The sequence below is a fragment of the Prionailurus bengalensis genome, chromosome A1, assembly GCF_016509475.1.
Source record: "Prionailurus bengalensis isolate Pbe53 chromosome A1, Fcat_Pben_1.1_paternal_pri, whole genome shotgun sequence".
Taxonomy (NCBI): Eukaryota; Metazoa; Chordata; class Mammalia; order Carnivora; family Felidae; genus Prionailurus; species Prionailurus bengalensis.
In genome coordinates, this window is record NC_057343.1 from 164,642,599 (window position 1) to 164,657,322 (window position 14,724).

The window sequence follows — 14,724 nt, forward strand, 5'->3', positions numbered from 1 at the left end:
TTGTATGTTACCTAACTTGAGAATATAAAAATTAAAAAATTAAAAAAATAATAAAGTTTGTATTTTACTCTTCCACTGACTGAAAGGTTTCAAAAGAATTTGAATCTTGCCTTTTTCATTGATCGTAGCCGTTCTATATAAAAGCATACATATTGTATTAAAAACAGCAATGGGTGTGCCTGGGTGACGCAGTTGGTTAAGCGTCCGACTTCAGCCAGGTCACGATCTCGCGGTCCGTGAGTTCGAGCCCTGCGTCGAGCTCTGGGCTGATGGCTCGGAGCCTGGAGCCTGTTTCCGATTCTGTGTCTCCCTCTCTCTCTGCCCCTCCCCCGTTCATGCTCTGTCTCTCTCTGTCCCAAAAATAAATAAACGTTGAAAAACAGCAATGACTATTTATTGAGTCATTATGTGGTCAGTACACTAAATGCTTTACATTAGCTTAGAACAATCATAAGTTATCGTTAACTCCATTTTACAGACAAGAAGTTGAAGCTTTGGGAGGCTAAGTGCCTTGCTAAACATACACATACAGCAAGGAAATCAAAGAAAAGAATTTAACACTAACCCTGAGTTCATGTAACATTTTAATTCAGCAAACAATTTCTCAAAAAAACACTAAGTCACATAATCTGGTTAATAGCTATGTGACTTTGACAAGTAACCAAACTTCTGTGTACTCACTTTCCTCATCTGTAGAATGAGGAAAATCCTACCCAGGACTCTTGAGAATTATAGGAGTAGATGTTTGTAAAGCACCTAAAACAGTTCTTGGCAACTAGTAAGTACTTTATAACTTGTAATGTTACTATTATTGTTGTGGTTATTTTATTATCTGCAGGACCTAACAAAAGCCAAAATGAGTTTAGAAAACTTCTAACAGTAAGTCTATAAAATGTGAAACAACTTACTTTTCCTACCTTATGTCTGGACTATATTTTATTATTCTTTTTTTTTTTTTTAATTTTTTTTTCAACGTTTATTTATTTTTGGGACAGAGAGAGACAGAGCATGAACGGGGGAGGGGCAGAGAGAGAGGGAGACACAGAATCGGAAACAGGCTCCAGGCTCTGAGCCATAAGTCCAGAGCCTGACGCGGGGCTCGAGCTCACAGACCGCGAGATCGTGACCTGGCTGAAGTCGGACGCTTAACCGACTGCACCACCCAGGCGCCCCTATATTTTATTATTCTTAACTGGGTAAACGTTTGATTAATAAACCTGTCTTTTGAAAAACTATATCCTTGTTGCTTAATTGTAAGAAGACAAGTATCATAGTAACTAAAAAGGTAAAGCTAATAAATTAGGAAAAAAAAACCCAACAAAAACAAAATCACATTTCCCAAGCTGCTGTGCAGGTAGGGGTAGTCATGTGATATAGTTCTGGCCCAAAGAGCTGTAAATGGAAGTTGCTGGGCAGACTCAGATGGTACTAGCTTTTTTTGTCTGTTGTCCTACCCATTTCTTCTGTCTGAAATACAGACTTTGTGACAAGGGCTCTGGCAGCCATGTCATGAACATAAGATTGAGAGTCACATCTCAAAGATGATGGAACATAATTCTAGAAGCATGGGTCCCCAGTGACATTCAGAGTTACCCTTCTAACCTTGGACAGCCAAGAGAAGAGAGGGGTACTCTCTTGTACCTTACTTGGGGTAAGGATATCAGGATAGCACCTTATTCTCTTACTTGTAGCTAATAGAGTTCCTAGCTAATATATGTACTAATTTAGGCTGCCTCCTTTTAATTCAAAAGTAATTTAGAAGAAATCCTAGAGGGGCACCTACATGGCTCAGTGGGCACAGCATGCGACTCTTGATCTCAGGGTTTTAAGTCTGAGCCCCACATTGGGTGGGGAGGAAGGAGAGAGGGAGAAAGAGACAGAGAAAGAGAGAAATCCCAGAGAATTGGTATCATTTGGGTTAGCCTCAATCTGAGGTTATAATCAATGGCTTTAAATGACTGACCTCTGGAAAAGGGTCAGACAACTTTGTTTCAATAAGTTGTCTAGGAATGATCCAGTGAATTCATTTGTGGGATGCTATCCTGATATCCTTACCCCAAGAGCCTTTTCTCTTCCGTCAACAAGACATTCTATTAATGGTTATAATTTTGGTTTTCCTTAAGACCTATCTTTAAAATCAAAGAAGCAGATTTTCCTTTGACAATGTTTATTGTCTTTCCTTCAGAGACTTACAAAAAGTTTGTGCATTTTATTAAAACATCTGTATTTTCATCCAACTGTGTAATACACACACACACACATTGTATTCATCCACACTGTAATATTCTAATATTATTTCAACACTTTAGCAGTGTTTTCTATGTATTTTCTGGAAAAGAAAACATTACATTTTGTCACCATTATGTTCTCTCAGTAATATTTAAACCACTGAAATCACAGCAAAAAGAACAAATTTTCTCAATCTTCTGTGAGTTTTAGTTTTTTGCTATTAAACCTCACAAAAGAGGCTTATAAACATTTATTGATACCTTTGGTAAAATTTCCAAACTCCTGGATTATCACATGACTTTAAACATAACTGGAAAAACTGGTGATTCATAATAGCTTCATAGTATTATTATTATTATCTCTAAGCACTATATGCACTTAGGGTGAGGCTTTTCATTAGTTACTTTTCATTACTTACTGAAAGGTAAGTAAAATATGCTCTTAGATATAAGTTATTTATCTTACCTCATGAATGAACTCCTCTCTTTGGTCCATTATTATTTTCTGTGGTGGTCCATATAAGAAAAATATATTGATAATAGCTTTAGAAACTTCTGATGGTGAAACATCACAGAGAGGCAAAATCACAACCCATTTTGTGAACAAATCTGCCATGATTATAGCATACACGTGACTTCTGATGCTTGTATGAAATGGGCCCATCAGATCAACAGTAACTATACTCCATGGATTCTCCACCTTGAGAAAGTGCTGTTTAGGTGCTAGAATAACTGTATTTTTTGCCACTTGGCAATGCTGACAAGCATATACCTATAAAATAGGCACACAGTAAAAAAAAAAAAAAAAAAGAAAGAAATGCAATACAGATGTTAATATAGTCAACATAATACCAGTCTTATAAATCTGAACTTTAAAATGGCTAACTGGTACTTTGTGTTTTGAACCTTCTATTTAGAATAATAAGCAAAATATTACTTGTTATTACAATCCAAGGACTACCTTAACAGGTCTTATTCACATGGAACAATAGTTTATATTCAATAAATATTTATTAAATGAATGAATCTTCAAACAAATTTCTTATATCAAATTTGTTAAAATTTGAAGTCAGTAGCTGAATATAATTTCTATAAGTTATCATTCTAATAAATGTAGTCATTAATCTATTCCAACAATATTTATTAAAACATAATTTTATTCAAACAATACTTACAGATGCCAGAAATCCCTCCAGGTCTCAAGAAAATAGAAAGACCAAAAGCAAAGCCCATGCTGTCATGGAGGTTTTTATGTAAGTGGGATGAGAATTGATTAACATACGGATGCTGCTATTTCTAGAATTCCACTTAGGAAACTTCTTTTAAACCAACTTGTGAACAAAATTTTATAAGCTGTCTTTGCATTACAGTTACTTTTAATCAAAAGTCTTATCTTCCAACTTATATACTAGTTTTCATAATAACCTCTGATTATTTCCAAAAATCATATCCATTCTCAAATGATAAAGATTTGGCAAATATTTCACTGAATAAAGTAATGTGTGGCAGGTTATAAAGGCAAATACAATTACCGAGGTCTTAGAATATATGCATAGACTACAAACTGATAACTCATAAATGATTTTTAGTTAGATGTTGGTTTAATTTTTTACACCTGAAATGACAATGTTTTCGATGTACTATTATAATTATTAAAGGGATCTCATATACATACCAAGGAATTCCTACCATTCATCATATAAAGTACACTAGAAACAGTAGGAATCAGATGACCTACCAGTAAGAAAACCACAATTCCTAGATGAATTTCCTATAAGAAGAAGTTGAAGGTTTAATAGGTCATAAAATTACAAAACTCAGACGAATTTCATTATTTTGCAACTTGATTTTACCTTTAGTTGATTTGGGGTATCTACCATATTTGATATTTTCTATATCAAGATGAAATATGCACAAAAGATGAGAGCATACAATGGATCTGACTTATGAACATAGTCTCCTCTCAAGAAAAGATCACATGATTGCCATCAGAGAGGTAATCATTTAGTCAAAAGAATTTCAGCCCCATTTGAATTCTGCCTATACAAGAGTTGAATGATGAAAACCTGGTTCTAAATAATCTATTTAAATATGCTATTTTTCAAATGTTTAAATAATGTTTTAGTTCAAATTATACTTTAGTGATTTTAAAGGAGAATTTTTATGGGAAGTAAAACTCCTTTTAAATGTTTTTGTACAAAAACTACCATACAAAAAGTGCTTAATAAGAGGTAATATCTAGAATAAATCTGGAGGAATAAAGAATTTTGGATATCTACTAAAAAGACATTATTTAGAATATTCTCGTGCATGCACAAGTGGGAAAGGGACAGAGAGAGAAGGAGAGAATCTTAGGCAGGCTCCACGCCAGTGAGGAGCCTACTGTGGGGCTCGATCTCACAACTGTGATATCATGACCTGACCCAAAATCAAGAATCAGACACTTACCGACTGAGCCACCCAGGTACCCCTAAGAAATTCTTAATACATAAGCCATACCCACTGTTTGACATCATTGGTCACAGAAGTCCAATAATAACTGGATTCCACTAGAGTAAGGGTCCTGGATATGCCATGATGAGCTCCAGTGTCATTTTCATGGCATTCTCTTAGGACTTTCTTTTTTTCTTCTTCTGAAACAATCACCAAACGATTTTGTTTTCTGTCTTTTCCAACATAAAACAGCTTTTTTTCTAGAATAAATAATGCCAAAAAGATATAATTGCAATTTTTAGAGACCAATATAGTTTTAAAATAATCACAGCCTTATCTTCAAGCCGTTATGTGTTTTTTTTTTTACTCTTTTTTTTCCCTCTAAGATAGCATATTTATTTGTAATGAATACATGCAGTCTGAAAGGTTTTCAGCTGCTAAACTTACTAGATACACAGAAGGAGCACCAGTTGCTGTTATTTTGTAACTGTACCAGTGCAGCTAGCTTTTTCACCAAAACATGTAATAACCACAGAAGTATAAAATTATCTTTCCATGGGAGTACTCAAACTGGAAAATATTTGCAGGCACCTCCCAAAAATGGCATGAATTAGCAGATAAATTACATACAGATAAGCAACTTCTAGAGTGGTATTTCACCATAACTACATTTTTTTAAGCAACTATCTATGTTACATTTTTCTAGATTTGGACAGGAAGTGTGGTTTGTAAAGCAGGAGAGTGGGAGAACCTTTATCTTTAAGATAGTTCTCTGTTTTCCTTTGTAGGGCACCTGAGAAGAATCTACAGCTGGAAAACAATCAACATAGGGTGAGAATCAGTACCTATCCAGTGTGGACTCAAACTCCAAAATACAGCATCAAGTTACTAATGTGCTTAATTAACTATATGCTGAGTGGAACATTCCTTACTTGAATTAGAAGGTAAGCAACTTAAGAGCAGGAACCTCATCTAATTTATTCATCAATGTATTATCCTCAACCTAACATGTGATTGGCACACAGTAGGAACTTGGTAAACATTTGTTGCATAAATGATTAAATAAATAAATGAATGAATCCTAACTTTACCAAAAAGCAAAACGTGTCCTTACTAAGTGTAGAGGAATTATAGGAAGGGTTATACACAGAGAGATAAGAGGAGGTGTTTATTTATTATTTTATAGTCTTCATGACCCGCTTTTAAGGAAGCCTGATTTTCTACCTATAGACAAAACTCCCATTAATAGCACCAACATTCACTCATTTATCTGGTGACTACCAGCTTATTTCAACTCAAAACTTCTCTTCCCTGTGAAGAGGAGAAAGAGAAAAATTATCATAATCTTTCAAAATAAAGATACTACTGCCTTTCAAATATTCATTCCATTCAGGGGGATTAGGTGTCCAAAAATGAATGTGATCCTGAGAATATCTGATGGCAGGGGGAGACCACAGGAATAAATATAGCAAGAAAAGTTAGCGTCAACACTTTCATATTAGCATCAATTAAGCTCTTCATTGATAGTGACATAAGTGGTAGAAAGTGTCATTAAAGTTGGAACCACCTGAGAACAAAAGCAGGCAAGGTTAATTTAGGTGAGTGTTTAATTTTTCATGGTATCATTTTCGGTCTATGATTTAAAATGGCCTTTTCATGCTTACTAGCATTCAGTTAGCTTCAGTGTCATTTTTATTTTGCTTTTGAGTGAGTGGCATCATCAATTACACTGGTAACTGTTAAGCAACAACCAGTTACTGCAGAAATTCTCAGGGCTCCACAGAGAACACACATGGAAAAGCATCCATATTAACTTTTTACTTAAGATGTGGGGCATTAATGTTACCTCTGAAGATAAATTTTTTTGCTGCTCTTCTTATGCCACTCCTCTCACTTGGTAGTGTAGTTGGATGATATTCACCAGTTCGTTTATAATACGCAATCTGCTTAAGATGAAGGTCACCATTTTTTCCACTACGGACCATCATGAACCTAGGTAAAAGATATTTAAAGATATAACTTAAATGATAAGCTTGTGCAGTTGCTATTTCAGTGCAGGCTTCTGTCATATTTCTGCTTACATATGAATTGAACATTCCCGGGATATTATCTGTGACGGAGATAATTATAGTACAGAAAAGGAACTGTGTGACGTATATGAACTAAAATATTCAAAAGCTATTTTTGAGATACATCATGACACATTATCTTGTCTCTTTCCATGTGAGAAGAAACGCTGAAAATTTTCCACATAATGGGAAAAAAGAAAATAAACAAGTACACTTCTAAAAGTTTTGCTTCAAGTCTCTCACTACCATCAATTGAAATGTTACTTATTTAAGATGGTTGTTATGTGACATTTAAATAGGTTATATTTAAATTGATAGGTTATAAAAGGCAGAAATAGTTTTATATTACTCCTAAATATATTTATGGTCATTGGGAAATGCAAAAACAAAGCCTATCCAAATAATTTATGAGATTTTGGAAATGTTCAAATGATAAATGAAAAAGAAGATATTTAGCTATGCTAGATCTCATATGCTCTTCTGAACTGCATCTAAGCTGCTTTTTCTTGAAGAGAAATGATTTTTGGTCCTGTACATACTTCATGTTATAAAGAAAACTCTGGGTGCACTGGCAAAATTAAAACAAAATAAAATGTGTCTATTTTAGATCATAAATTATATGGGAAATCACTAAATTTAAAAGAAAAAAAAGACCTTGTCTTTCATATTTTCAGCTAAAAGGAATTATTCTGTGCAGAGTATTGGGTGTGCCACCACTCTCATCAATCCAGATCAATTTTTGGCCTTTCTTTCCCTGCTACTGTGCCCTAAGAGACTGACCCTTACAGACTACATTTATAGTTTTCTGATTAGACTTGTCCAATGGGAGGTACCAGCAGGCAAATCAGAATGGAGAAGAAGTCAGGATATTCGTTTCACAGGTCCTTCCTTGGTTTAGGCTGCAACCTTCTATAACTATACCTCCTGTTGAGTAGCCCATCCTCCATGTCTCTAGTTCTCATTAGAAGTCTATAACATCAATTTCTTCTTGCTAATTCAGGGGTACTATGCCATCCTTATTTCCTGCTTTACTAATCTCCAGGTTCCACGTTGATTTCCCGCACCCTGTTCTTATGTCTTTATAGAGGAGCTTCATTAAATTTTCTTCAAATTCCCAGCCAAATGTATCTTCTATTTCCTACCAGGGCTCTGATACAAATACATAAAGTTTTGATTTCTAAAAATAATACGGATGTTTACTGACCACTAGAAGATCTAGGGAGGAGGCTACAAGAGAATGCTACTGCAGAGAGAATGTTAGAACAAAAAAGAATAGAGTGTGCCTAGGAACCCATGGCTTAAATAGCCTATTAAGTGTCTTCCCCTATGATATATCACTTTCCACATTCAATAACTATGTTTCTGATCTTTTCATAACTTCCAGTGAAAATATCAGTACATTTATAACATCTTTTAATCTTGGGTTAGCATGAACTACAAGCCATTTTTAAAGGCAAAGTTTCTGCAAAGCTAATTCTGTCCTCTCATAACCTAAAAAACAAGTTAATTATCTCTGTAACGTATTATAAAACAGTTTGTTCTAAGTTTATTCACTTTCAACTAAATATTAAGTATATGCATTTTTCATTTTATAACAGATAGCTATATCCCAAAATCAAACAAATGTAACTTATTACAGTTTCTAAAAAATATCAAAAATGAATGGATCAGGTTTTAAGACTTACTATGAAACTACAGTTAATACAACAGTGAAGTATTGGCATAAGGATGGACAAATACATCACTGCAACAGAACAAGGAGTCCAGAATTAGATTCACATGTATACAATCAATGTACAACAAAGGCATAAATAAATACAAAGCGGGGAAGAGAAAGTCTTTTCAATAAATGATGCTGGAAATATCTGCTATATGTACAGGGGGGGGAATGAATCTTAACTACTTACATCTTCCACAAACTTAATTCCAGATAAGTCACAAACCTAAATATGAAAGGTAAGTTATAAAGTTTCTGGAAGAAAATATAGGAAGATCTTCAAAACCTTGGGATATGTAAAGACTGCTTAAACAGGACACAAAAATCACTATTCTTAAAAGAAAAAAATTATAACAAATTGCACTTCATCAAAATCAAAGCCTGTTCAAGAGGAAAGGAAAGTTAATCCACAGACTGGGGGAAGATATTTTTAATATATATATCTAACAAAGGACTCATACTCAGCATATATAAAGAACTTTAAGACCTAAAAACTGAGAAACCACTTGAAAAATACATATAAGCAGAATAAAATAATCTTTTTATTTTATTCTTACATAATTACAATTACTTATAATGGCATGCATGTACTTGCTAGTCAGTGTACAAATTCTCAAAGCTTGCAATCAGATTAGGCACTGCTGGCCTCATTTCCTCTTCCACATTGATTTTCATGCAGTATTTGCTTTATTACCACAGCAACCATCTAAAAAACCAGTTTTGCAAAGATATCAAGAAAGCAATGTAGTGTGACCATATGTTGAAACTGTGAACTACCTCAGACTAGTAGTCCACAAGAGATCTGATAGATGTTGAATACAGCTGTGCTTCTTTGAAAGCTTAAAATATTCCATGGCATCCTGTCAATTAACTATGATGTCCAGGAAAGCTTTGGCACACAATTTGAGAACCACGAGTTAAAGCATTTAACAAGTAAATACAAACTAGATTTATTGAGTTAAATATCTAGATGTTAAGTAAGGAAAGGCTGTAGACTGAGAACAGTGATTATATATATATATATTTATTTTGGTTGTTGTGTGAGTTCTTTTTTTTCTTTTTTTAATGTTTACTTATTTGAGAGAGAGACAGAGCAAGAGAGCGAGCAAGCATGAGTAGGGGAGGCGCTCAGAGAGTGGGAGACACAGAATCAAAGCAGGCTCCAGGCTCTGAGCTGTCAGCACAGAGCCCGACACGGGGCTTGAACTCACAAACCGTAATATCGTGACCTGAGCTGAAGTCAGATGCTTAACTGACTGAGTCACCCAGGTACCCCAGAACACTGATATTTATTAATTACAGGTTCATGGGGCACCTGGGTGGCTCAGTCAGTAGAGTGTCCAACTTCGACTCAGGTCATGGTCTCCCAGCTTGTGAGTTGGAGCCCCAAGTCAGGCTCTGTGCTGACAGCTCAGAGCCTGGAGCCTGCTTCGGATTCTGTGTCTCCCTCTCTCTCTGCTCCTAACCCACTCGCATTCTGTCTCTGTCTCTCTCAAAAATAGACATTAAAAAAAATTTTTTTTTTAATTATAGGTTCATCAGAGGTACAGACTGAAAGTTTTTGTCAAATGTTTAACTGGAGCCAAAGAAACCTGGCAGATATCAATGTTAATACTAAGTTCTATAAGTATATGACAGAAAGCACCTATTAGGTCAATCTCTTATTTCTGTTCTCTAAGCACTTTCCAAATAAAGGAGAAAAAAAGCAAGAGCTAATTTCATAGAAGAATAAGATTTCTTATTTCATTTTCTCTTTCAAAGTTAATTTTTACACTTTTAAAACATACACCTTTCTTGGTGATACGTGTTTCTAGCTTCCAGAAAAAAAAGTTCATTGAAATAAGGCTTTCTAATGTGAAAGACCAATTTTATTAACAGAAGGCTTACTATATTTCATATTTCTATTCTCTGGTATCACACTAATATAGAAAAGGATACTAAAAATATATTTAATTTTCAAGAAGTAAGGAAATATGAATAAATTTTTGAAAAATTAAATATACCACATGACAAATGTAAAAATTAGATCTTTGACTGTAGAACACAGTAGGTTACCACTAAAACGAAGGCCAGAGATTATGATTCAATCTCACACTTTCCAGATAAGGAAAATAACTTCAGGTGGTTAATTTAGATAGAAATTGGTAAATTATAATATTCAACAACGGAAATACATTATTCCTTTCTGAAATAGCATTAAAAAATCCCCATAGAAGCTTCTGTCTTAGAATCTAGAATGCTGGAACAAGAGCCCTTCCCATCCTAATAATGAGAAAAAGCTGGGTAAACTTCCTAAGATGTCAGTTCTCCTCAAAGTGATCTACAAAATCAATGCAACACAATCAGAAACCCAGCCAGCTCTTTTGTAGAAACTGACAGGCTGATTCTAAAGTTAAATAGAAAACCAAAAAGACTTAGAATAGTTAAAACAAGTTCAAAAACCAAAAGACTTAGAATAGTTAAAACAAGTTCAAAAAACAAGGATATAGTTGAAGAATTTCACATTACCTGGTTTCAAGACTTCCTTTAATCTACAGTAATCAAGACTGTGGTATCGGAAAACGATAGCCAAAGATCTATGGAACAGAATAGTGTCCAGAAACAACCACAAAGAAATGGTAAATTAATTTCTGACAAAAATGCCAAGAAATTCAATAGAGAAAGGATAATATTTACAACAAATGATGCTAGAACAACTAAGCACCCATATGAAAAAAGATGAACCTCAATTCATAACTTGCACCATGTGTAAAAAGCAATCCCAATGGGTCATAGACCTAAATGTAAAATCTAAAACTACAGAACTGCTAGAAGTCAACAAAAAAGAAGATCTTGGTGAGCTTACATTAGCAATGATTTCCAGAGAGCAAATAAAAAGAACCATCCATAAAAGAAATAATTTAAATTTTACGAAAACAGCAATCTCAGCTGAGAGAAAATATTTGTAGTACACACATATAATAAAGAACTTATGTCCAGAATTTGAAAAGAACTCTCAAATCTCAATAAGGTAATGATCAATCCAACTAAAAAATGGGCAAAAGATTGAACAGACATTTCATTAAAGATGACTTGCAAATAAACAGGTGAAAACATGTTCAACACAATTAGACAATTAAAAAAATACAAATAAGAACTAAGATGCTACTACACATCCATCAAAATGGCAAAAAACAACAAAAAAGAAACAAAACCTGACAATACTAAGCACTACAAAGGGTACAGAGCATTGCTGGTAAGAATAAAAAATGGTGTAAACATGTTTGAAAACAGTTTTAACTAAAGAGAAATATGTTCATACAAAAATGTGTATGTGACTGTTTCCAGAAGCTTTATTCCTAACAGCTAAAATCTGAAAATGAACCAAATGTTCATCAGTGGGTGAATGGGTAAACAAATTATGGTAGATCCATATGATGGAATTGATAAGGAACATCGATAAGGAACAAACTAAAAATCTACTTAATAATAAGGATGAATCTCAAAAATCATTATGCTAAGTAAAAAAAGTGAGACACAAAAGGCTACACACTATATGCTACTGTTTATACAATATCCAGAAAAGCCAAAACTATAGGAACTACAGGAACAGGGAACAATTTTTTTTTTAAAAGGAGAATTCTCTAAATAACTGCAAAAGCAATTTTTAGAAATTGCAAACATTTATACAGTGCTTTACTGTGATGATCCTCTCAACATCCTGTCAAGTAGGTACTAGTTGTATATCTACTTCATAGATAAGAAAATAGAGGTTCACAGACATTATCCAATTTGTACAAAGCAACATAGTAAGTGCAAGCACTAGACGTTTGCAGCTTGTTCTATGTTGCTTCAAATTTCCCGTTGGCTTTTTTTCCCCTGCTACACTAATAACTGAATTATTGTCCTCAGATTTAATAATTCTTGGCTCAGGCCTCTGCTAGAAAACTTAAAAAATACTTTTTAATTAAATAATTCAGGTTATATATGAGAAAGCCATATTAATTTTTAATCATTTCACATGGTTTGGGACACAATGGACATTCAACTATTTGTAAATGAATAAAGAATTATTTGCTCTTCCTCATAGGAAAGATAGCACTGAATTAAAAAAAAAAAAAGAAAAGGACACATGTTCCAAAGATAATTGTTATTTCACTTAGGAAAACAATACTTCACTTGCATATCTATTGCACTCCAAGAAGGGTGTGTCTAATAAGTCATGACTTTTAGGGGTCAGAATTTCTAGTGTAAGAGCTACCTAAGTACCTAAGTCTCAGTATCCACATATGAAAAAAGAAAATAATACTTATCCCTCCTTCTTCATAAATATCAGGATCAATGAGATTGAAAAGACTTGGAAAGTCCTTTGCAAATAGTCAAGCAATATACAATTACTTAAAACATTTCACTATTATCAGCCACATCAAGCTGTTCAAAGTAGTAAAGAACACTTTTTCTCAAAAGCTTTCCTTACAAGTAAAAAGATTGAAATTCTTGTCTCTTCACTTATGGTGATTAATGTTTTATGGCAATGTTTGTTTGTTGTAATGCTAACATCAAAACCCAGAAGACTCAAGAGTTATTTAATACATTATAATGAGTTTATAGTCTAATGGGGTTCACAAGCTTAAATACTTAAGAAAAATCAGTTCACAAAAAGGAAAATCGTGTAAGTTAGGTTAAAGTTTGCTGTTAATATTTGGCATTTATAGGGGCACCTGGGTGGCTCAGTCGGTTAAGCGGCCGACTTCGGCTCAGGTCATGATCTCGAGGTCTGTGGGTTCCAGCCCCGCGTCAGGCTCTGTGCTGGCAGCTCAGAGCCTGGAGCCTGCTTCAGATTCTGTGTCCCTCTCTCACTCTGCCCCTCCCCTGCTCAGGCCCTGTCTCTCTCTCTCTCTCTCTGTCAAAAATAAATAAACATTAAAAAAATTTTTTTTTAATTGGCATTTATACACAAGAGTAACTCAAAGAACCAGTAGTTTTTTCTTGTCAAAGTACACTCACCATGTGATCCCTAAAAACCATCCAATTGAGTAGTGAATATAAAGAAAACGGCTTTAAACCGTAATATTAGAACAAACCTAAATATCTTCCTATACCCAAATACTGAATGAAGGTATCGTTTACAGGATAGAATTAAGTGGTTTAAGTTATAAGAATGAAGTTTAGGACTTCTTTAAATATGTTCTTATTTTTAAGAATTTGTGTATTTTTTTAAAAAAGTAGGAATGAGAAAAGGAGGTGAAGGTGGCTGACTACAACTTCTAATTTTGCAAGAGGAACTGTCAGGATCAAATTTGGTTGAGCTTTAACACTATGTCCCTAATACAACGTCAAATAAAATCAGTAAGTACCTGTGTAAATACTTATTACTTAATTCCTTTAATCATTTTATTTTGTGTGCAATAAAATGAAGTGGTTAAGTATCACTTTAAATAAAATTAGGATTGGACAAAACCCATCAAGGCTACCAATTTAAGCCTCCAAAAAGTTGTTAAATGCATGTGTTCCACCTTAAAAACTTAAAATCTGTAACATTTCAATGAACATGTGAACTTGTGATCATTATTTTTACTTCTGCGTTGGTCTACTTTAATCTCTGACAAAAAGAAAAGCATAATTTTACGTAATGTTAAAGACTGGGAAATCTAATTACACCAGGCACTTCTAATCTGATTCAACCTATAAATCGGTTTTAACAAAAAATGCCTTCATCCCTATATGCATACACATGAGGCCACATGTGATAAGTGAATTTCCATTTTGAAAATTATTTCTCCACTTTAGTTCAGAAAAGCTCATTTAAAGGAAAAGTCCACAGAAATAAAGTGTGTATTTTGCCTTTAGAACTACGGGACAAGATTGTCCCTTGAATTCGCGTCTCTCCCCGCCACAGGAGATTGTAATTTGGGGCGAAAGGCGAATATTTCAGATTAAATGGCAACTATGATAAAGTAAGTAGGGAGACTTCGTTCATGTCAGCCAACTGCCACGGTCAATTTTTGAACCTGCTCCGACTCTCGGACGCTATTTTAACTATTAGAGAGCATTTCCAGGGAGGTTTAATGGCTCGTTAATCAATTCTTCAGGGCAAGGTCCAGCTAAATTTAACAAAAGCAGGAAGACCATCAAGTAAAACTCGGTTACACAGACTAGGCACCTTTCCACGCCTGACAACAAAACTCGCCCCTTTTCCACTCAGCGGGCGCGGGACGCCGTAACGCCCAAGCAAGGCCCTTTCGCCCCAAGAGCGCCTGCGCAATCTCCACAGTCAGTTAAACCCTTTCTTAAACTA

The 14,724-nt window shown here is 34.5% G+C and overlaps 1 protein-coding gene across 3 annotated transcripts in view; it reads right to left on the reverse strand.

The window, feature by feature from the left end:
• Positions 1-14,724, reverse strand: part of GIN1 (gypsy retrotransposon integrase 1) — a 79,386-nt gene that overhangs the window by 64,486 nt on the left and 176 nt on the right. For all 3 annotated transcript variants that reach the window (XM_043595009.1, XM_043595004.1, XM_043595018.1), the window contains exons 2-4: positions 6,508-6,653; positions 4,728-4,921; positions 2,695-3,000 (exon numbers count right to left, since the gene is read on the reverse strand). In XM_043595009.1, coding sequence (XP_043450944.1) covers positions 2,695-3,000; positions 4,728-4,921; positions 6,508-6,649 — 642 coding nt within the window. In that variant the 5' untranslated portion in view covers positions 6,650-6,653. The remainder of the gene's footprint in view (positions 1-2,694; positions 3,001-4,727; positions 4,922-6,507; positions 6,654-14,724) is intronic.